This window comes from Pollachius pollachius (assembly GCF_949987615.1).
Source record: "Pollachius pollachius genome assembly, chromosome: 2".
Classification (NCBI taxonomy): domain Eukaryota; kingdom Metazoa; phylum Chordata; class Actinopteri; order Gadiformes; family Gadidae; genus Pollachius; species Pollachius pollachius.
The window spans coordinates 32,353,434-32,377,216 of record NC_136935.1 but is presented as its reverse complement, the minus strand read 5'-3'; the positions used below and the strand labels follow the sequence as shown (position 1 = coordinate 32,377,216).

General features: G+C 45.7%; 1 protein-coding gene across 1 annotated transcript; it reads right to left on the bottom strand.

Annotated features, from left to right (window-relative positions):
* Positions 1-133: 133 nt before the first annotated feature.
* On the bottom strand, positions 134-23,413 carry LOC307071557 (hexokinase-1-like). The gene is made up of 18 exons (XM_079730573.1): positions 22,483-23,413; positions 19,608-19,770; positions 14,536-14,684; positions 13,640-13,759; positions 12,393-12,488; positions 12,145-12,244; positions 11,801-11,984; positions 11,390-11,545; positions 10,805-11,038; positions 10,038-10,342; positions 9,083-9,231; positions 8,094-8,213; positions 7,801-7,896; positions 5,994-6,093; positions 5,424-5,607; positions 4,913-5,068; positions 2,143-2,376; positions 134-1,478 (listed from the first exon to the last, which is right to left on the bottom strand). Exons 1-18 carry the CDS (start codon positions 22,543-22,545, stop codon positions 1,328-1,330), a joined length of 2,760 nt encoding a protein of 919 aa, XP_079586699.1. The 5' UTR covers positions 22,546-23,413; the 3' UTR covers positions 134-1,327.
* Between the last annotated feature and the right edge of the window lie 370 nt (positions 23,414-23,783).

Here is a 23,783-nt window from a genome sequence, read left to right as displayed (position 1 = left end):
AACAATCTTTATAAGGCTAGAATAACTTATTTTGGATTTATGGGATGGTTTTCAAGTAATCCTACAATTTGAGCTTTGAGTTTTTTGTTCAAAAAAAATCCACAAGATTGACATCACAACAAAATATTGTTTTAATGAATTCACTTCAGTCAACGTTTTGATCACAAATCAATACTGGTGTTATAAATGACAACGACTAAAAGGAACGGGTGTTGATCGAAGAGGTGATGTAAGGCATGCAGTCTGGTGGGCAGCGTGGACAGTCAAAGCTATACGCGTTATTTCACAGTAAAGGACACTCCAACGCTCTGCAACAAACACACATACAAAACACGCTGGGAATCCCCTGTCTTCTCAGGAGGGGGTGCCCCCAAAACATTTATTTGTTCCATTATGCAAGGACCTGGGGGTTAACACAACATCTAAAATGGATGAGCGTGGATTCAGCAACTAGAACATAGATTTAATTTGAGAAGCTTGGACATGGAAGCAGAGGATGTGTTAGCAGGCTAGCACGCAGTGGAGCTGCGCGTTGGACATTAGACGAGGATGGACCTGCAGCCGTGACCCTGTATACTGCCCCATGCAGTGAGCCCTTTCTGGAACCACTTTAAGGTTCTCAGATCACAAGACAAGACGCCCCCCCCGTGTTCAATCTAGACCACCCTCTACTGATCGCGTCAAAAGTAAAGAGAACCAAATTGTTGTTCCTCTTTCATATCCGTGGTGCAAACCCTCACGTCCCCTGGGATTCAAAGTGACATTTGCTATATAAATACAATTATATATATATATTTTGTCCTCGATATAAAAATAAAATTGTCAATACACAAACTTTGCACACCTACGTTTAGATTTATACTATGAACAACAAGCGATAAAGTAAAATGTACAAGGGTTGAACTAATAATGGCTGGTGCAGTATAAATAAATATGAAGCTTTAATTTGTATATCTGTAGTAGCAATCCTTCTGCCCTATATGCATGGATAGCTCTTCCTGTGGAAAGGGCTGAGGCATAGTTGAAGGGGCCGAGTCAGAGTCACGGCTGTCATGGGTGAGTTGATGGAGACAGAGAGGGGGAGAGGGATACAGACGGGAAGCGAGAGAGAAAAGGGGCAAGAGAGACAGTGAGGAAGAGACACACAGAGAAAGAGACAGAGAGATAGAGGAAGAGAGACACATGCACACAAGGAGGGTGAGAGGAGGGAGGGAGGGAGGGTGATGGTGAGAGGAGGGAGGTAGGGTGGGTGATGGTGAGAAGAGGGAGGCAGGGAGCTGGGTGGATGTTGAGGGGGGAGGCAGGGTGATGGTGAGCGTTTCTAGACTTAGTGCTGCTGGGCTTCCTGTTCCCGCTGACGGCAGCCCACGGCGGTGATGAGTGCCGCCCCCTTCCCGCTCCCGTCCTCCGACAACAGGAAGTTGACGTCGCACTTCGGGGCCAGGTCCTTCACTGTCTGGTGGAAGATCCTTGAGAAGCTGCGAAACAGGAAGTAAGGCGTGAGTCCCGATAGCATCGCACCAGACACAAACCTGAACACAAACAAGCAACTGTGATTGCCAGGCGGGGCGGTTTCTAATTGGCACCAAGATTCGACCTATCAGAAACGGCCAACCAACAACATATCGTACCCATGTTAACCACCTCCTTTCACCTTTAAGATGCAAAGCGTCTTCCTGAACCATAGTCAAGTTGCGTAACATTAAAGCTATGCAAAACTCAAAATATATATATCTTGACTTAGCACACAAAAAGTTATATAAATACAATATTAACGAAACATCTTTTAAATAGATGGTTTAAGAATGGCAAAATTAAGGCTGTGGGTTAGAAATCTGAGCAAAGATGGTTGCTGCGTTAAAGACAGTGAGATAATTAAGATAATTGTGAGGAACATTTCAATAAGTCGCGAGGATAGGTGTAGGAGGAGTTTGTCCTTAATGATTGGAACACAGACTAAGCATTCACGTCTGAGTCCAAATTAAGTGCTCAGGTCCCAGTTGTATCAATGTACATAGAAGCCTCTCAGATTTTCAGCCCGCAAGCATGCACAGTGGCCTGTTAACACAGAATCTAAACGTGTGGACTGTTTGTTTGTGGGCACTATTGGAGGAAGCTACCAAGCCATTGGTTCTTTCTTACTGTGGGTGGAGCTTGTAGAGCGTTCCGTCCACCCCCACGGTGATGTCCAGGTGGTCCAGCCCGCGGTTCTCCCGGATCTTGTCCACAACGGCGGCCATGCCGGCTCCGCAGATCTGCGCGGCGCGGCGAGACACGGACCCACACACCTCCTTCACGATGATACTATCGTCACAGGTGCTGTCCAGACCCAGACCCTGCAGGATGGCCCTCACCTGGAGCAGGGCCAGACGGTCACTGGAGTGAGGGAGGGGGAGAGTCGGGAGGAGAGAGAGGACGTGGGGGGAGAGAGGTGAAGAGAGTGGGGGGATATTGGTAAGAGAGAATGACAGAGAAGGAAAGGAGGGAGGGGGAGATAGAGGTGAGGAGAGAGGGAGTAGGGGGAGGGGGAGGTTTAAGAGGGAGGGAGGGGGTGAGAGAAAAGAGTGGAAAGAGAGAGAGTAGGGAGGGGGGAGATAGAGAGAGAGAGGGTCAGCCAGAACAGTCACTGGATACTGGGCAGCTGTTCCTGGAGGCTAAGGTCGTCTTTAAAGAGCCAGTGAATCCGAAACCACTTTTATTGTTTTGAATGTGGTCATTTCTCTTCAACATCTTCAACATGGTAATCAATGCCATTTTATCATTGTTACGGAAATGAGTACCCAGTTTACAGAAGAAAGGGATAAAATCCTATGTTTTTGCCATTCTCCCCAAAAAACACTACATGAGCGTCCCACTCTGCTGCGAACGCAGGAGGCATTCTTTTTTGTGTTTTCTGTGCAATTTGTGTGGACATGTGGAGCTCTGTCTGTGCAGCAGATAGTTGAGCTTTTGACACTTGTATAACGTATTGTATAATTGTATAACGCTATGTTGTGTGTCGATGGTGAAGCTCTGTCTGAGCAGCAATGTATTTAATATCTGCGTACGAGGTTTCCCAGACACCTATAGTATAACGCCACAGTTTATTGCACATTTCATACACAACATCTCTGATTATAACGCTCGTAACAGTTACACAATGACGGTACTTAAAAAGTATCATAAAGTTGGCCTGGGTCGTAACCATGGGGATAAGACGCCCCCTCTTTCCCTCAACCCCTCAGCCCAAAACCGATTATTTGAATCCCCTTTATGTTTGAATTTCATCTGAAACAGTGGCTTCTTGGCTCTTTAAAGTACTTAAACCTATAGACCCCCAGACCTCCTAAAACCCTCCTCGTCCATAATTTTCTACACCACAATACTAGAATTAATGCTACACCAAAATACTACTACCTCATCACAATAATACTATTAACACGTCAGCACCACTACTAAGATTAACATCATACCACGATACTATGGTTAACTCTAAACCACAATACTACCATTTACACTGCACTACATTACTACCATTAACACTACACCACAATACTAACATTAACACTACACAATACTAACATTGACACTACACCACAATACCACCATAAACACTACACCACAATAGGAACATTACACCACATAATACTACCATTAACAGTACACCACAATGCTACCATAAACACTACACCTCAATACTCCCATTAACACTACCGGTACTACCATTAACACAACTCCACAATACTTCCAATAACACTACAAAATACTACCATTAACACTACACCTCAAGACTACCATCAACACCTGCTACGTGCCGTCTGGGGCAGTGTGGTTGTTTGTTCTTCCCTCCTTGTTTTCTTTCTCTCCCTCTCCTGTTTACTCCTCTTTCTATTGACCTATTGATTGATTGGGGTTCCCCTGTGCAGTCTGATCCTGCTGCTATTGGTTGCCTCAGACTGGGAACTGGCATTTAACCTTGCCAGTCAGCCGTTGCTTGGTCTTCCTTGTTTTGTACTTACCCTCAGCTGTTGCACTCTGGGCGATCCCACAGTACTTTGGTACAAGTTATGTGAGGGGAGGAGGGGAACCATTCGTAAGTTGGGGGTACCCTCTACATACACACAGGGTTAAACCATTGTTTCTAGAGACACTAGTTATTTTGGTCGGTGCCACCCATGTAATCGTTTAGGTAAGGTGTTTTTTAAAGATAAGCCAGGTAGGCCTTTCTGTTGTATTTATTTTAAGATATAGTAGAGAGCCAGGGCTTGTTTTGTTACAAAGATTTCTTTGTTTTGGCACTACCACAATTGTTCCGTCCTCTCCCGACTACTTTGATAAACCCTTGTTATGTGTGTTATGATTTGAAAGATTTGGAATAAACCTTTTACTTGTCTGTTAATCAATCAATCAATATCCTTTAATTAACCGGGTGAAAAGTAATTTAGATTAAAATCTCTTTACCAAGAATGACTCATTCAATTTCTTTGGTTGTATTGTCTCCCGTGTTTCCACCACAGGGAGGTAACAACTGCTCCGTAGTAATACACGTAGTAATACACTACCGGTAGTACCGGTAGTGTATTACTATCAACACCACAGCATAATACTAAATTCGTATTTAGTTACATGTCATTAAGGAGCAGGAAGTGCTTGGGCATCTTTCTCAAGGAACGCCTACAGGTAGACTGTGAAAATAGGGATTGAACCCAGTACCATTTGACCCCTGACCACTACCCTGGTGGACTTTCTTCCCCTTGTTCCTTCTATTCAGATGTTTAGCATTACAGGCATGCAACTGTGTAGGTCATTAACATTGCAATGCTGACATAAATATGTAGTAATCAAAGCATTAATAGATGTGAGTGTTACAGTTGCAGAGCTCCTTCTGAGATAAGTGCTGTCTGTCCCCAGAGCAGCGTGGGCATGGCCTCACCTCTCGATCTGGGACAGGAACTTGGTCTCGAAGATCCCACGGGTCTTCAACGTCTCAGAGATCTGGCCCCGGAAGAGGAAACCTCGCCTGGTGAGGTCGATGAGGATGTTCCTGACGATCTCCCCAAGGTACATGCCACTGCACATCTTCTCATAACTGACGGCAGGGGACAGAACCTCCATCTGTTTATCCTCAGCTCAAGACCATTGTATGTGTATAGCCCTGAATCACAGTAACAGTCTCAAAGAGCTTCGTAGGCCCTGCATTATATGACATCCCCTAACCCCTAGCCCTCGGAATGAAAACACCCTGAGAAGGAACACAGAACAAGGGATCGCTCTTTGACAGCGTCAGACATTGACATTGTCTGCCTAGTTATTTAAAACCTGTAAAGAACCTAAGTGGGAACAGTATTCCCTTTATGAGTACCAACTGATATCACTCAAAATCTTCATGTTCAGTCTCTAAATTAGTCTGAGATATTGGTTACTCATTCAACATGGTGTCTCACCTCTGCTTGCCCTCGTTGAGTGAGTTCTCGTCGACGGCACGGTCGTACTGCGTCCGGATGTCGTCCAGACAGCCATTGTCCCCGAACGCGCCCCACTCCATGTTGACGCACATGCGGCCCTCGTTGCCCTCCACAGACTCAATGTTCTTCATCTCCTCCATGTAGCACGCGTTGCTGCCGGTCCCTGAGGACATCGCACACGTGCGTCGGTCAGAACCAATCCTCATGATGATCAGAACAACAGATGACTCGTAGACATCACCTCGAAATAAGTCTTGTATTGACGTCGGGGATCAAGCCAGCTGTTTTTCTTATTCCTACAAAAGACTAACTAGTTAACTCAAGTTGATTTTGAGTTGGGGAGGAGGTAGGCTGGTTGTCGTAAGGTAACTCGGTGGAGGCTATTAGGGGTCTAGGGTCAAAGTCTTGCTGTTATTAAGTGGGATCTTAACTTAAAAAATCCCAAAGTTTTCCTTTAATGTCAGAATTAACCTACCACTAGGGGGCTTTCTGTGTGATGTGATAAGCTACGCTTGAGGTCGTTTGGTGGTCGGTGTAGTGCTGTAGTACCTGCGATGAGCCCCACCTCACAGGTGGGTTCTTCGTAGGCACAGGTCATCATGGTTCCCACGGTGTCGTTCACTATGGCAACAACGTCCAGCTCAAACTCCTACATGGAGAAACACCACAGGGATGACTTAGTCCTAGTCCAGGCTGGACGGAGCTTGTTAAAACCGTAGTTCACTGTAGAGATGCTGAAACCAGTCACTTTACCAATTACTTTACCATCACTTCACCAATCTCTTTATCAATCCCTTTCTCTCGTCACTCGTCTCTTATCTCGCTCGTTACCAATCACTTTACCAAGGACTTATCAATCGCATAACCAATTGTTTTATCAATCACTTTACCATTGACTATAGCAATCACCCTGAGCGACCTTGTGAATGGTGCGATATGTGCAGTAAGGCTCAATAATCAACCAAGTGGATTTGTTGGAGTGAATGTATTGTGGTAGTTGTTAGTCTTAAATTGGTCCAGTTTGAAGGCAGCGGAGGGGTTAATGGAGTACATTGTTTTAATAGTCAAGCCAGTACCATTCCAAGTGTTGGAATTTGTTCATAAAAGGTCATTCTGTAATTATTTTCGACGTTGCAGGCAAACAATATGTAGGAGGCATCATAGGTTAAAATATATATATATATATAAAAAAAGAAATATATATATTAAATATAATATTTAGTTAACTCTAGGTGTTATGCTTGTAAGTTTTCATATTTACATGGCTGTTATGTTGCAAAAGACGTTGGTTCCTTGTTTAGAACAGCTGTTGGATTATGCTGATGTCAAAGTCCCTAGCGACAAGGCAACCGATTGGGAAACTGCCTGATAATTATTTAATAAATAGTCATGTTTGTAGCTGGTGACTGCAGCACTTAAAGTGGTGAAGTAGAAAGTTAAGACAATATTTCACATTTGACATTCGGAATACAATGCAGTTCGCATATATGTCTCAGGCTTCACCTGCTGGTTAACATTCCACAATAACATACTCATGAGCAGTAGTTTGTCCTGTAGACTAACCGGATTATAGTCTATAAAAGGCATACACAACAACCCCATGCCTCTGAAGAGCCTCTCAAACATATCTTCTGTATTTTTCTTTACATGCTATTACAGCAATCAACACACTTCTTTCCATACCTGAAGGCCATTAATTCACATTCAGATAATACTTACAGGATCCTCCATCTAAAAAAGTTGAAAGAGGGATACTGAAAAATTATATCTAAAGAATGGACCTGGTATCCTCTTTAGACATCAACCACGATCACCTATCTAGACTAAAGCATGATAACCTATTCAAACCTGATGATTGACCTGTGATGACCTATAAAAATAGATCCATAATTATTCAATATTACCTATTGATGATGGTAGTCTAGATGGTGGATGTTGGTAGTCAAGGGGGTTGATGTTGGTAGTCTAGGGGGTTGATGTTGGTAGTCTAGGGGTGGATGTTGGTAGTCTAGTGGGCTGATGTTGGTAGTCTAGGGGGCTGATGTTGGTAGTCTAGGGGCTGGACGTTGGTAGTCTAGTGGGTGGACGATGGTAGTCAAGGGGGTTGATGTTGGTAGTCTAGGGGGTGGACGTTGGTAGTCTAGGGGGTGGATGTTGGAAGTCAAGGTGGTTGATGTTGGTAGTCAAGCCGGTTGATGTTTGTAGTCGTATGTAGTTAGGGTTGGTAAATCCATGTAGTTTGGTTTGGTGGTATATACTATAGGTTGTTGGTCTTGTAGGGTGTTGTAGTTCCTCTGGTCACTTGGCAGTTGGTCAGTACTTTGTGCTGTCAGACATAGTATAGTGACCAGCTTACCTCTTTCCTTTTGATTCCCTCGCGTAGAAGCTCCACCACGTCTTCACCCTCACAGTCGGTGGCTTTGAAACCTTTAGTCCAGTTCACCAGCCTTCCCTGGGGAAAGACAACGGGGCTAGGAACACTGTGCTTTGGGCCTTGTTCACCTAGCGATCATCTGGGTTCTAAACGCTGGCTGGGTGGGGGAACTGAATGTGGAATTCCGCTTTCAGTTACCCCCGGTTACAACCAAGCTAGCCTTCAGGCGGGTTACGTCTTACAGATGTAACGGTCAGATCTGAAGGGGAACTCACTTCATCCAGACTGGTCTGGTGGCAGGGGAAGGAGAAGGTGAACCCAAGAGGCAGACGGGCGCTCTTCATGCCCATGTAGTCCAGGAAGTCAGAAATGCAGAACACAATGTGGTCGAAAAGCTGCAAACCAAGAATCTTAAATTTAGTACAGTTGAGGACTACAAATGAGTGACACTAACCGAAAAAGCTGGAGGTACTGTGTGGACTGGTACCAACCCTGGGGCTGAACGACCAACCATAGAGGTATCATTCCTAAGAAGCCATCTGTCCATGCTTATCAGCTTTCCATTCAAATCGTCCATACTATCTTCCATCTTCTCACGTATACACAAACCAATCCACACCAACACTGACACTTATATTGACTATTGAATTAGTATAATAGCCTACCATAAAATCGGATTGATTAGTTCAGGAAACATTTAATATATTTGGGCTGTTTCAGACGGACGCCGACACACAATGATATCTGCAATGATGAATTTAGTTTGACATTCAATATTGCTTCCTCATCTCAATAGCTCAATGAGAACCGATTTATTTCATATTAGTCCCATTTACACATTGCAGATGTTACCCAGAGTGCCTCACGTTGTCCTTGATATAAGGACAAAACCACTTTGAAAATCCATATCAGTGATCTAATAGTGTGAAATATTGTCAAATAGTCTTTACAACAAGTCTAATCTGATCTGAATGTATCCAATTTCAACAGGCTATTATGTTTCGGATTAGAATATCGTCAAACTAACATCACTGCGGCGCAATTCATTACCATTTTTAATTAGGCTTATATAGTTATAGGAACGATCGAATAATAAAGAGTCAAGCTGTTGAGAGCACTATACTATATTATAGACCTAGAAAATAAAAGAATATACATACAGCAGAAAGTGCCAATGGAAAGATGCCATAAGTGTGTCTCATCAATCCGCCTGACTACTCTGACCTAAGTGTATCTAGATGGTCCCGATGCCAAGTGATGCTACCTCTTCTCCAGTGCCCTGCATGACTTCTATAGGAATTGCGTAGATCTTGTTGTGCATCTCCACCGTTCTCCTCTTCCCACTGCGGATCTTCACCAGCAGAACGCGGAAGTTGGTCCCTCCAAGGTCCAGAGCCAGGAAATCTCCATTTTCTGGAACATGGAGAGAAGCTCTTTTAAGAGAGACACGCTAACCACAAAATAGTCTAGGTGGTTAGCGTGTTTGACTCACAGCCAAACTGTACAGGGTTTTGATCCGCCTTCCATGGTCTACCTGTAGGCATCCTTGAGCAAGATGTCCAAACCCTACCTGCTCCTTGATGACATGTTTGTGAATAAAATCATCTGCTAAATGACTTAATACTAGTAAGAAACCCTTCTTATAGCGCTACAGAGCAATCAACTGGCTATCTAGCTCAGTCTCCAGAATGAAATCACCAGCTAATGATCGTACTTTATGTAAAAAAAAAAAAAATTATAGGGCTCTTCTTCTTAATCCTGCTTGTCAAGGTTGTTCTAGATGTTATTTTTGCCTTGCACTTATTTATATTTAAATCTTAAATCTCTGACGTATATATTTATATTTAAATCTTATTCACTGACTGTACTGATATTGCACCATTTCTTCCCTCTCTTAAATTGTTATTGTATATTCTTTTTTATTTTTTGTACATTTGTAAATTCTACTGTATTGTTATGCTGTATACCTAACAGTATATTTATATTTCGTACTGTTCTTTCAGTTTTTTTTAATATAAACAATAGGTAAAGTGAGTGTTGTACGTTTAGAGCAAAGGGTTAACCGAATTTTGTGATTCTGCCTCTAAACATAGTGGCACATAATGTCGCGCCACTCTAAGGTTTTAAAAAAATCTCGCGTTGCTCTCATTCCATTTCTCATTCCATCACAGTAACTAAGATAAGAAAACATAAAAGGAGGTAGTGTCAGGGGCCCTCACCTGTCCCGTCCGGCGTGCTCCTGACGAAGGTGGGCAGCATCTTCACCGTGGCCTCCTCGTGGCTCTCCTTCTTCAGGCCTCTCTCGATCTCCGTCCGCATGCGCTTCTTTACCTCCAGCAGCTGGGCCTTGGTCAGCCTGAACTCGGCTAGCGTCTGCTGGATCTGCCGGGCCTGGTCGCTCAGGCGGTAGGCCACCGCCGTCACCATGGCCGCGCCCTTCGCACTCCCGCTCTCTGAGAGCAGGAAGCGCACGTCGGTCTCGGGCACCAAGCGCCGCACCGTCTTGTGGAGACGCCGGGCGTATCTATCCAGAGGATGAGCAGAGGGAGAGAGAGAGTCTTTGGGTTTCAAGGGGTATCCTCAAGAAGATGCGGCGCATGAACCTTTGAAACAGGAGAGGGGCCTGTGTTGACATGTCTCATGGATCGGAAAGTCGATCCAGAAGGGATTTAGGTTTAAATTTGTTTCAAATTACTAAATTGTAGTGATACGACTAATAATTGTAGTAATATCGTATCAGCTTCATTGACATTCAGCTTATCTTTCAGCATTACTCAGTGTTCGACACTCAGTATTCGGTATTTACAGCCCTTTATAAAACAACTGTTCTCTGGATTAAGAAAGTACTGCAGCGTGAGCTGTATCTCATCAGTACCTACAATTACATTTACATTTAGGGCATTTAGCAGACGCTTTTACCCAAAGTGTACAAACTTCCAATTAGTACATTTGTCCACATAACTATCTGCAGTCCTGGGGTACTCACTGGGGGTGCATCTTGTAGAGGGATCCGTCTATGCCCACAGTGGTCCGGAGGCGCATCCCCCCCCTGTTCTCTTTGAGCCTGAGCAGGATGCCCCCCAGGGTCGCGGCCACCAGGTTGGCCGAGCGGAAGGACACGATAGTGCACACATGCTGCACGGCCAGGCAGTCCTCGTCTGAGGGCTCCACGCCCAGCCGGGTCAGGATCTCCATGCACTTCTTCAGACCCTCCTTGCTCCTGAAACCAGGTGGTCGTCAGAGAGGGTTGGAAGAGTTAGAAAGTCTAGGTGGTGAACTCTGCTATTCTCAGAGGATTGGAATGATGTGAGTTTTACTTTCACTTTCAGATTGGTGAAACAGTACAGGTTCATGGTTTTGTTTAATTAAATCACACATGAAGTAAATGTTGTGTGTAGTCTTGGGATGTAGGTTCAATGACATTTGTAGTGGTTGAACCTTCGATACTAACATCAAACAAATTTTACCCCATAAACGTTGAACATTTTCCCCTGCTAAACGCCCACTACCATAAGATTGTTTTCGGTTTGTGAAGTTTCTCAGGGTGCTGAGCGGCCCATCTGTCACTCACTTCTCGATGGCTGAGACGTGCTTGGTCTCGATGGTGCCTTTGGTCAGGAGCTCCGGGGTGATGCGGCCCTCGAACAGCAGGCTCTCCTTGGCCATCTTCACCAGGATGAGACGCACCAGCTCCCCCATGTACATCCCGCTGGCCATCTTCTCGAACCTGGACAGAGATGTGACAATGTGAAGTTTGGAGGCTTGAGCCACAGCATGCAGAATTGTTGGGTAAATCAATCACTCAAACTTCATGTTTATAGCGCTTCTGTGCAAACTAAATGTTTTTATATAAAACATTGATGTTTAGGGATTTTGTCAAAAACCATTGTCAGATTGCCCTATGTTCCTCTGGCAGATAGAGCAAAAAAGTTCCACAGGGGACAGAGCTAAAGGGAGGAGAATCTTAAGCTCAGGGTCTTACAGCTGCTTCCCGGGGTTTATGGAGCCGCGGTCAATCTCGCGGTCGAACTCTGTGCGGATGTCCTCCAGGGAGCCGTCGTCCCCGAACGCGCCCCACTCGGTGTTGATGCACATGCGGCCCTCGTCTCCCTCCACCAGGTCCATGTGGCGCAGCTCCTCCATGTAGCAGGCGTTGGTTCCTGTGCCTGAAACACACAGAGAAACACCTTATAGAACCAGGTAGGGTCGCCATGAGGAACAGCCCTCAGAGCACATTGTTCCTCTGTATAGAACACGCCCACTAGGTGGTGAAGTTTAGTTAGTACCTATGATGATGCTTACTAGGTAGTAAAGGTTAGTTAGTACCTATGATGATGCCCACTTCACATCGCTGGTCGTCGAACCCACAGGTCATCATGGTGCCCGTGGTGTCGTTGACCACCGCCATGATGTCCGCCTCGTAGTCCTGAGGAGTTAGAAAGAGGCTTCAGGTAACATCCAAAGAGAACCAACTAGTGTATTAAAGTTTTCGTCGATACAATAACTGTAATGCTGTTTGTAATTGTGATACATGAGAGAGGTCAGGGAGACTTGATCCACGCCCCTCAACTCACCCCTCGTTTCTTGATGGCTTTGTTGAGGAGCTTCACCACGTCCATGCCCTCCACCCCGCTCACCTTGAACTTCTTGGTCCAGGTGACGAGGACGGCCTGGGGAGAGCAGGAGGAGTTAGGACTGCTGCAGTTGAACCAAGCTTATTCTGCCTGCAGTCTGGTCTAACACCCCACAGAAAACACAGACAGCAGCTGAAGGTGATCTTCAAACATGGTTTCCAGACCGGGGAACGTTGGTGTGGTGCCAGGGGGAGGCGTGGCCAGGCGTTGGAGGCAGGCAAGGGGGCGGGGCATCGTAATCAAGGGGGCGTCGCAGCATTAGGTTGTTAGCATAATGAGGAATTCCCTATAAATACCCTGTGAATGAATACTGTAATTAATACTGCTGTGCACTCCCCCACACGGAGACTGGGTCCACAATGTATCCGGCGGTCGGTAGTGACTGACGTCAGCGAGTCCTCTACCTGCTTTAAATTTCAAATTGTACACAAGGTGTGAGCACTGTGAGATGGGTGTGCGTCTCTCGCTGGCGGCCCGTCAGGGAATTATAAACGTGATTCCTGAGTATGTTCCCCCCTTGAACCCAGTAATAAAAGGAGATTGACATTGATGATGTTCCTTAATCTTAGATTAAGGAATCTAAACATCAGTATATCAAGGTACACATTGCAAACATTGTCTTCATTTGAAGGTTATTTTTGTGCTTTCTCTTGTGATGTGATGTCTAATGAAAAAAACAGCCCTGGTTTCATTAGACATGTCACGTGACTGGGATACGATTTTTATGGATTCGTGAGGACTTAATTCTCATTGGTGGAACGACTCGCCGCAAGGCATAATCATATTATCTGTTAGAAGAGACGCTCGTCTTCACAGACTTCACAACATTATCTGTATTTCAGGGATGCTCACATTTGGAGTCGGGACAACTCCAAAAAATGTCTGAACAATATACAGGTCCTGCATATAATCAAACAGAGCTCCTAATGATTATCAGCATCCAGTGATCTGTGACTGTGAACGGATATATGGATCAGTGTGCATAGATTAGGTGTAGCTCACTGGGTCATTGATAATACCGGAGCATGTTATGAAAAAAACCTATGTGTTTGGAAGCAGATGCACAAATACCTAGCAAGCGCGATCATTTCTAAAAGCTAAAGCTGTAGTTGCGGAACCACATGGGTCATGGTGTGTTTCCTAAGTCACTGACACAGAGCAGGTGTGTGGCAGCTGGGGGGCCGTACCTCGTTCAGTTTGGTCTGGGCACAGGGGAAGGAGAAGGTGAACCCAACTGGAAGGTTCTTGTCCTTGATGTTTTGCTTCTCCATGAAGTCCCCCAGGCAGTCGGCAACATGGTCAAACAGCTACCCCACATAGACATTATATTAATGATAATGCTCCAGTTGATTTACAACGTGCTTTTCCAGACAGACAATCAGAGAGTTACAGTTACAACAACCGCTTAATGTAATGCTCTTTTCCATGCTTGGACTCGAATTATACGACTTTCATTCAAATGGCTGGTTGGCTATTGTGTCGGAGGCTCGCGTTACAGCGGAGGCCAGCTGTCTGGCGGTGGGTTAACCAGAGTATGTCTTAGGGCCGCCTTGTGAACGCCACTGTGGCGTCTCGGGCTCTGTGTGTGTTGTGGTATCAAGTTACGGCCCGCCAGGCAGCTGTTCGCTGGGTTGAGAGGGGTTCATTAAAGTGACTTAGTCTCTCTTGTTATTCTAAACAGCACCGACCAACCCGTCGGTTTGAACCAAAACACTCCTGCTCAAAACTGGCAACAACACTATGTACTCTTTCATTAGAAAATAACAGACCAGACCTGGGTCTGGCAGGAGACCGTGTGTATGACTGTTTGTGGGCAGGGACTACAGGTCACATGACATCAGCTGAGCTCTGCCCCTCAATTATGAGTTCAACGAACCTGAGTTTCAGTTTATTTAGTTGTTTTGTATTAACCTTAGTTCATTTTATAAATGTAATTTTTATACAGGAGTATCAATGTTAGAAGTTATATAGAAGGTCTCTTTGGCTATGACCAAATTGGTATTTTAACCTCCATATTTTCAATGACTGTGGAACATCCCATAATACACCTCATCATCCTCCTGCTCTATAGGACACTGTTTACCCGCGTGCTGCTGCCGTGGATGATGTCGTCGGGCGTCTCGTACACCTGGCTTTCCATCTGAACCGGCTGCTTCTTGTCCCGGGTCACCTTGACCCGCAGTATCCGGAAGTTGGACCCCCCTAGGTCCAGGGCCAGGAAGTCCCCCTTCTCTGTGGGTGGGGGAGATGTTAGGGACAACATGATGCAAGATAATACACAACACAACGTTCAACAGTAGAGGTATAACACAGAAACAACATGAAAACACAAGACATGACACAGACAGGCCAGAAGACAACGTAGGCCAACGTGCCATACACAACAGACACACACACACACACTTTCTCCTTGCCATGATGGTAAACAACAGGGACATTGTTTACACCAAACACCTGCTGAACCAACTCAAGAGATCCATCAGTCTTTAACGTGGTCAGCGCCACAGCTACACTGATGTGCACCGTACTTACAACTATGGGTTTTACAACTATGGGTTTCTATTTTATGTATTTTACCAAACAAAATAATCAATTTACACACATTTAATCCAAAGTATCATTGTATTGCTCTGCCTCATCCTTAGCAAGTGCCACAGAAGAACTGCAATCTGCTTTTAAAACTATTCAGGAGAATCTCCACAAATTGAGACTTATACTAAACTCTGATAAAACTAAAATGATGTGCTTCTCAAAATCAAGGAACACTGACGATTTTTGTCAGATTGTTACACTAGATAATAGAGTAATTGAACGAGTTCCAGTCTACAAATATCTTGTTTTTTTCTTCAAAGAATATTTGTCCTTCCAACACCACATTGATTGTCTAACAAAAAAACCTAAAGTAAAGTTGGGTTTTTATTATAGAAACAAATGCTGTTTCCCTTTTAGTGTGCGAAAAAGACTTTTCTGTCAAAACTGGATTATGGTGATATTTCATACATGCATGCCAATTCTCTGAAAATGCTGGATTCAGTATGCCATGCAGCAAGTTTTGTAACTAATTCTCGTTTTTGTACTCATCATTGTAGCTTGTATGAACATGTTGGTTGGCCTTCTTTGCACAATCGTAGGTTGGAGCATTGGTCGATTTTTTCTTTATAAGGCAACATCACGTGAACTGCCACCTTACATATGTTCTCTCCTGACTCCTAACGTCACCCCCAGGAATTGCAATCTTCGATCTTATGGGAAAATCATGTATGACAAACCCTGATCCCGAACTGTCCAAACTGTGAGTGCCTTTAATGTTTTTGCACCAACATCATAGTATAAACTGCAGAGTCATCTTAAATTAGACTTCATTCCAAAAATGAAACAGTTTAAAATTAGGATAAAGGAGTATTTGAGTACTAAATGCACATATGCACAAATATATATGCACAAATGCTAATATTGAACGTTGCTGGTGATCATGTTGAGATGATCATGTTGAGATGATGTTAAATTGCCAATTGTCTTTTTCTGTTTCATGTTGTCTTTTCTTTTCATGTTTTATATGGAACTATATAATGCTGTCTTGGCCATGACTCCCTTGTAAAAGAGATTCTGAATCTCAAAGGGATTATTCCTGGTAAAATAAAGAAAAAAAAAAGAAATGTCACGCAAATGATTGCGTGACATCACTAGCGGCCTGATGTACTCAGTGTTAGCAATCCATTAGAGACCCTTAAGCTCCAGAGAATACAAATCAGACTGTAACAGTTGATGCTAACGTGCAACGCTCAGAGAGCACAGGAAGGACAGGCCCATGGTTGTAAACCATAGCCTGCAGCCATTTCAAGTATTGAGGCTGCATGCTTGCTATCTTTACAGCCGGTTTGAACGCACTGACAAACTGACAAAGTTGGCCATGAATTTACCATTTGACTGTAAGTAAGCTGACTACTAATGGCTATGCTTAAATGAATGACCCCAGTGAGATATTTTAGTTTTTTCTCAATTTGTACACTGATATTGATACAATACCTTTTGATATTGTATCTAATATTGGAAAAGAATAAATGGTAAAACTACCATGTATATCTTATATTACTGAGTAACTTTTTCTTATGATGACATAGCTAGTGACGCTAATTATGACATAGCCAGCAATGACTAGTTATCAACAAGTGATTGTTGATAACGATGATGACTAGTTATCAACAAGCTAACAACCCTAAATGATGAGCTAGCTGGCTGGGAACAGACTGTTTCCCATCTGTCTGCTGATATGCTTATCTCATCCCCTCTCATGAAACAATGTTCTCCATTTAGTGAGTGTGTCGGTCCTTGAACGCTGCAGCTACACCACATTATTTATTCCCATGACTTGTCTGGAATGAGTGGGGACTGGACGCTGACCTATAGAGGTGTCCCTGATTGGCCTTTCGCAACCCTCACCAACACACCGCTGTTATTAATAGATGCTGGTCAGTATGTACAGTATTGCCACTCTTGTCTGTATCGACTCTTGCATGATATCCGTGATAATGAAGCAGGGACACTGTTGCTTGACTGTTTGAACTAAACCATGTGGCTAGTTTCATTCAGCACACTGCAGACCCAAAACCCAATGTTAGAGGACGTCTGAGTTCAATAACATGTGGTACATGTACACTGGCCGAAAGTAACCTGAGGTTGAATAACATGTGGAACTTGCACACTGGCCGAATGTTATCCGGGGTCTGTTTCCGCTCTGTTGGATGTTGACTGTAAATAGCTTGTAATGTTGCGCCATCCCCAAGGGGTTGGTCTTAACCGCAATTATCAAGGAAACCTAATGCTTACTTTCCAAAGTAACTTTGTGTACATGTCTACTTTTTTAACATTAACATTTAAGGAGGTGTGTTAATGTTAAGAAGGTCATTAAGGAGACACTTTTTCCAAAGAGAACTTAGAAGCATCAAAGCATGCAATCAATGACACAATGGAAGTAGTAGTAGGTTCTGGTGGAACACCCTATTCATTTGCCTCCTATCAGCTGCCATGTGTGACCCCACAAACGCACGTACACTGATAGGTGTTCAATTAAAGACCTTCCATCTGACACACACGCTCTCTGCCAAGTTAAGCATACTGAGCTGGACATTTCTTCCATCACCACCCCAGCCTCCGCCTGCTTTGGTTCTGCTCAGTATTGCATGTACCTACATAATGGGTTCAGATAATGGGCGATTGTACAGTGCTCCCTGTTGTCAAATGTTGGTTGTCTTACATCTGTAGGTCATGCTTTAAATCCTATAGCAGCAAGCACCCTGAAATTACAATTTAATTCAATAAATAGTCAAATCTATGACATGAATCTGTTTTGGTAACAGAGTTTGGAAAGGCGCTGTATAGATACATGGGCACACAAGCTAGACCTCTGTAAGTATTATTTTTTCAAATCCTCAACCTATCCATACAAATAATCTGGTCTGTGTCCTATTCGTTCCTAAAGACAGAAGGTCAGGACTGTTGTGTTTACATAATGTCTGTATAGTTTAGCTTCACCTTGGCCTCCTCTCTGACCTTGGTAACCGATCCCCCCCTGTGGAACCTCTTCTCCGTCCTCTTTAACCCCTACCCTCTGCAATCTTCACTTAATGCCTGACAAACTGTTTGGCTATTTATAACCCCAGGAGAAGGACAATGTCTGTCTTCACCACGAGGAGCCATGGGAGTCTGGGTCTGACGAGTCACTGGCTCTCTGTTCTGATCTCAGGGCAAGTTTCACCAACTACAGGGTTAACTTACTACGGTATGGTTAGTATCTACCTAGTGTCAACTCACTACGCTACGTTTAGTAACTACCTAGTGTCTACTAACTACGGTACGTTTAGTAACTACCTAGTGTCTACTAACTACGGTACGTTTAGTATAGACCTGGTGTATACTTACTACGGTACATTTAGTATCTACCTAGTGTCTACTAACTATGGCATGTTTAGCAACTACATGGTGTTAACTAACTATCCAATGTTTAGTAACTATGTAGAGCTAACTAAGTATGGTATGGTGATGAACAAGTAACTAACTAACTATGGTACACTTAGCAACTACGTAGTGCTAACTAACTAGGGTACGGTTATGAACAAGTTATGTTGACTAACTTTGATATGTTAAGTAACAATCTAGTTTAAACTAACGAGGGTACGTTTTCGTAACTTTATGCAGTGTATTCCCAGGTTAACTATGTAGTGTTTACTAACTAAAACAATAACACCGGGCGTGGTGACGTGGAGTGTGTGTGGCTCTCCTGTGTGTCCCCAGAGATATATCTGCAACCCCCACCCTGGACCAGACAAAAGCCTTTATCAACCCAGTCCAGACCCACGGCCCAGGCACCAAAAGCTTCACCTCGCTGGATTCCAGTATCTCAGCACATTCTGCTGGACAGATATATAGAAAGAGCTGGGTTGTGGGTGTGTGTGTGTGTGTGTGTGTGTGTGTGTGGGTGTGTATGTTTGGTGTGTGTGTGTGTGTGTGTATGTGTGTGCGTGTGTTTGTTTTGAGGGGGGTGGAGCAGGGTGCCCTGAGGTGCTCCCAGTATAAACACAACACAGAACACTGTTATTATTTACACTGCTATGCTGTTCTTGTGTCATGTATGACAGCATCCATCTTTCAGTCTTATTCAGTATGGTACTGTACTGGTGCGCGGTTTTAAGCTACTTGTAGTTCTATACTGTTGTTACTCTGCTACCTTTATGCAACAACATTTTAAAACTTCTTGACTTCTTTATCCTTTGTTAGGTTTTCCCTGAAGCTGACAATAAGATGATGATACAATAAGAGGACATTTTTCTGGCCCAACTCTCTGCCTGGAAGAATCTGTTCAACAATTGTATAAACTTTCTATGCAACCTCTCCTGGTTTCTTTTAGTTTTGTCAATGCTCCACAAACATTAACAAACACACATACACGTCAAAGACATTAGCACATTAAAACAGGCACGCACACACACACAAACAATAACACACAATCATTAACAAACAAATTCACTTAACACTTGTACTTATGCACACATTTTGAAACGCACACACACACACACACAAACATCCACACACACATTAACACTTGAACTAACACTTGACGCACACAAACACACACACACACACACACACAGGCAGTACCTGAGCCGTCGGGGATGGACCTGACAAAGGTGGGCAGCATCTTGACAGTGGCGGTGGCGTTGGTGTCGCGGCCCAACCCGTTCTGCATCTCCCGCCGGAAGCGGGTCATGATGTCCCGCACCGTCTCATCCGAGAAGCGCATGGAGTACAGGTACTTGTCGATCTGCGGACACAAACGTCCTGTGATGGAGTACAAGCTCTCCAGTCCATCCTCTGTGCGGACAGGCGGCCCTGAGCTACACCCCACATATTAGCTTTTGTGCCTTGCATGGTTGACGTGTGTGTATGGGTTGCTGCTTGTGTGTATGGGTTGATTTGCATATGGGTGTTTGTGTGTATGCGTTGGTGAATGTGTGTGTGGGGGATGTGTGCATGAGGGATTTGTGTGTATGGGTGGATGTGTGTGTATGGGTGGATGTAAGTGTATGTATGGGTGTGTGTGTATGTATGGGGGATGTGTGTGTATGGGGTGTGTGTATGGGTGGATGTGTGTGTATGGGGATGTGTGTGTATGGGGTGTGTGTATATGGGGTGTGTGTGTGTATATTGGGGATGTGTGTGCATGGGTGGATGTGTGTATGGGTGGATGTGTGTATGGGGGATGTGTGTGTATTGGTGGATGTGTGTATGGGGGATGTGTGTGTATTGGTGGATGTGTGAATGGGGGATGTGTGTGTGCGGGTGGATGTGTGTGAATGGCTGGATGTGTGTGTATGGGTGGATGTGTGTATGGGGGATGTGTGTGTATTGGTGGATGTGTGTGAATGGGTGGATGTGTGTGAATGGGTGGATGTGTGTGAATGGGTGGATGTGAGCCACAGAGCAAGTTGCCATGCTGTAGGTTAGTGACGAGTGATGTTCCACACTAATCCCAGTCAGCATCCCCAGGGAGCAGGGAACAGGAGACACGTGCAGTCCCATGACTCAGCAAACCCCCTAACCCTGAACACGTAATAGAAGTGAAATGTAATGCTGAGAAGTATATCATAGCATACGCCTCATAATCTCACCCTAACACTAGGGCTGTTCGAGATATGGAGCGTTCTGGTATGAATTCATCTTATAATCGTTCTTAAACACGACATCATCCACGGGCAGATAGTTTACCAGCAGGTATCTTGTGGACGATGACCTCTTTGGTATCCTCCTCCGTGCAGGATGGACGTGTTATCCTATTCTGTCGCTCTCTATCTTTTTAATGAGGACTCGTCACAACGATGAGCTTCCCAACCTAACAATCAGACCCTTGATACAGTGGAGAGGTACGCTTTGAACACAGAGAACGGTTCCGTCGTTCAACCTTCTCCCTCCACCTCAGGACTGGCTGACCACGTCACTCCAGCACCACGTCACTCCAGAGTGGTGCACGTGCTGCTACAGGCGTGTGTCTCCCGTGGTGCACACAGTATGCAGTACTGGACCCCAGCTCGCTGTTGGACGTCATTAAGACGGGGCCCTGGGCGCCGGGGCCCAGAGACACAGCATCAGCCAGATTAGATTTAGGAGGCTCATCTCGCTAACCAGATGATGGCCTCTCCGCCCCTGGCAGCGAGGGAGATGGATTTATGGATTTGTGTTGGGGTCAGCGTCCAGTGCTCTGCTGAATGGGCAGAGGGAAGGCCTTTGCAGACTAAGCCCGAACGTTAAAAAACTACCTCATTTTAAAAGTTGGACACAGTCATATCTAAGGCCTTTTGCACACTGAACACATTTAGGATTGTTTTCTAAATGTGATGGATCTGTTGAAGACCTGGGTGACCTATAGGATGTCCTGTAGATTAACACAAAACCCTGCTGCACTTTGTATGCTCTGAATTCAAGGTAAAGTGGGTCCTGTGCTGTGTGCAATTCAAATAGGACTAACTCCAATCGGATTTGGTTCAAATCAGTCTTGGTCTGCAAAGCACTAACAGATCTGGTGATTTAATGGGGTTTAGAGACATAAAGAGACGTGGTTGGTCTAGAAGGTTTACAGACAGCGGCTGTATCGAGGATTCACAACCGCCGGCTGGAAGACACCTGTCTGCTTCACCACGGAAACCAGTGTCCATCCACACTGTCCATCCACACTGTCTGTCTGCGCTTTATTGCCATGACGACCGAAACAGAAACACAGCGCATAGCCCACCCTGAAAGAGCTTGTAGGTGTACCAGAACAACTAGAGTTGTCTGGCCTTTTTCTGTGTCTCCTCTCCTCTCACTGTATGTCTCTCTCCATCGGTCTCTCTGTATGTCTCACCCCTATCGGTCTCTCTTCATGTCTGTCGGTGTCTCTCTCCTCTCTTCTACCTGTCTGTCTGTCTGTCTCGGTCCTCTCTTCTCCCTTTCTGTCTCTCTCTGTCTGTCTTTCTGTCTCTCTCTCCTCTCCCTGTATCTCTCTCTCTCTCCTCTCCCTGTAGGTCTCCCTCTGTCTCCCCTCCCCTCATTCTGTCTCTCTCTCCTCTCCTTCCTGTCTGCCTCTTTCTCTCTCCCTCTGTCTTTCCGTCTCATCCAGTCTGTCTTTCTTTCTGTCTGTCTCTCAGTTTCTCTCCCTCTCTCCCCTCCCACTGCAGCTCCTCTCTTCACCCCGCCACCAGTAGAGCCCCACACACACGTTACGTAACGCCCATCACTATCGGGGAGGCCTTGTCTGACATGCCGCACAATAGAACCACTATAGTGGTTTTACTATAACCCCCCCCCCCCCGCAACATTAAGCAGCCCCCCAGCATAGCAACTCCTCCAATACAACCAAAACACAACCATCACACCAAAACACAACACAACCATTCCACCACTACGGCCACCCAATGTGACCAAAAAGAGGAGCCTAACAGTACATCCATCCCCTAGCCGCCCTCCTCCTCCTCCTCCTCCTCCTCTTCCTCCTCCTCACCTTCTTGAGCTGGTCATCCTTCAGCTCGGTGAAGTAGTACGCCAGGAGCTGGGCGGCAATCATCCTGTCGGCACGTCCGCGGAGCGCGGGCTAGTGCTGGGGGCTGTGAGGGCGTAGCGCTGGGGGAGCGGGCCGAGGGTTTGGTGCGGACTGCTGGCTGGAGCGTAGCGGGGGGAGGGCTGCTTCTCACGTCCTCTCTCCGAATGCGTGGCGATCCAAAGAGGAAACGCGCAGGCAGTCAACCGCCTCGCAGAACGCCGGGCCCAGAACAAGTGCAGGAAGCAGAGTAGAGAGAGAGAGAGAGAGAGAGAGAGAGGAAGAGAGGGAGCCGGCCGTAGTGCTGCGCACGCATACGCCACACGCCCACACTCACACAAACACGCAGCGCGACAGAGAGGGGGACGTTGCTACGAGCTGTCCCGCTGGCTGTGGCGAGATGCTCTGCTTCGGTCTGGAGTGGTGGGGCTCCCCTGCCCTGCCCCCACCTTGCCATCCCATTGGCTGAGCCCACAGAGGGAAGGGAGGGGGCTAGAGGCACAGTTGAGGGGAGGAGTGAGGGGATTGTGCGACAGAGAGAGAGAGAGAGAGAGAGAGTTGCACTGTCTTGATTAACAACCTCTCCCCTCATAGTGGAGGGGGTGGGAGGGAAGGAGAGGGAGGGAGGGAGGGGGAAAGGACATATAGGGAATGCGAGGGAGGGAGAGAGGGGGAGGGAGATAGAGGGCGGGGGTGGAAGGGAAGGATAGACAGGGAAGGAGAGGGAGGATGAGAGGTAAGAAGAGGGAAGGAGAGCGAGGGAGAGCGAGGGCGGGAGGGAGAGTTGGGACCCGCACGTCTCACACGTTCACACAGCAGGGTGGTAGGGGAGGGGGGAGGGGGAGGAGGAGGGGTGTCACGTGCTGATCACGTGATCACCAGAGCGTCACTTCCCAGCATGCAGTGGAATGCACCAAGGTCACACTGGAGCACTTCCTGTTAGCATGTAAGCACTGCAACCCTTCCGGTCAGGGAAATAGTATGTGTGTGTGTGTGTGTGTGTGTGTGTGTGTGTGCGTGTGTGTGTGTGTGTGCGTGTGTGTGTGTGTGCGTGTGTGTGTGTGTGTGTGTGTGCGTGTGTGTGTGTGTGTGTGTGTGTGGGGGGGGGGGGGGGGGGGGGGGGGGGGGGGGGGGGGGGGGGGGGCGGGCAACAGGACGTGGCAACGCATCACATGCACTGAAATAGCGCCCAACAGTTTTCAGCCTTTCCAACTTGCACGCCCTCTAACGTCATGACCTACATCCACATTTACTATATCAACGTG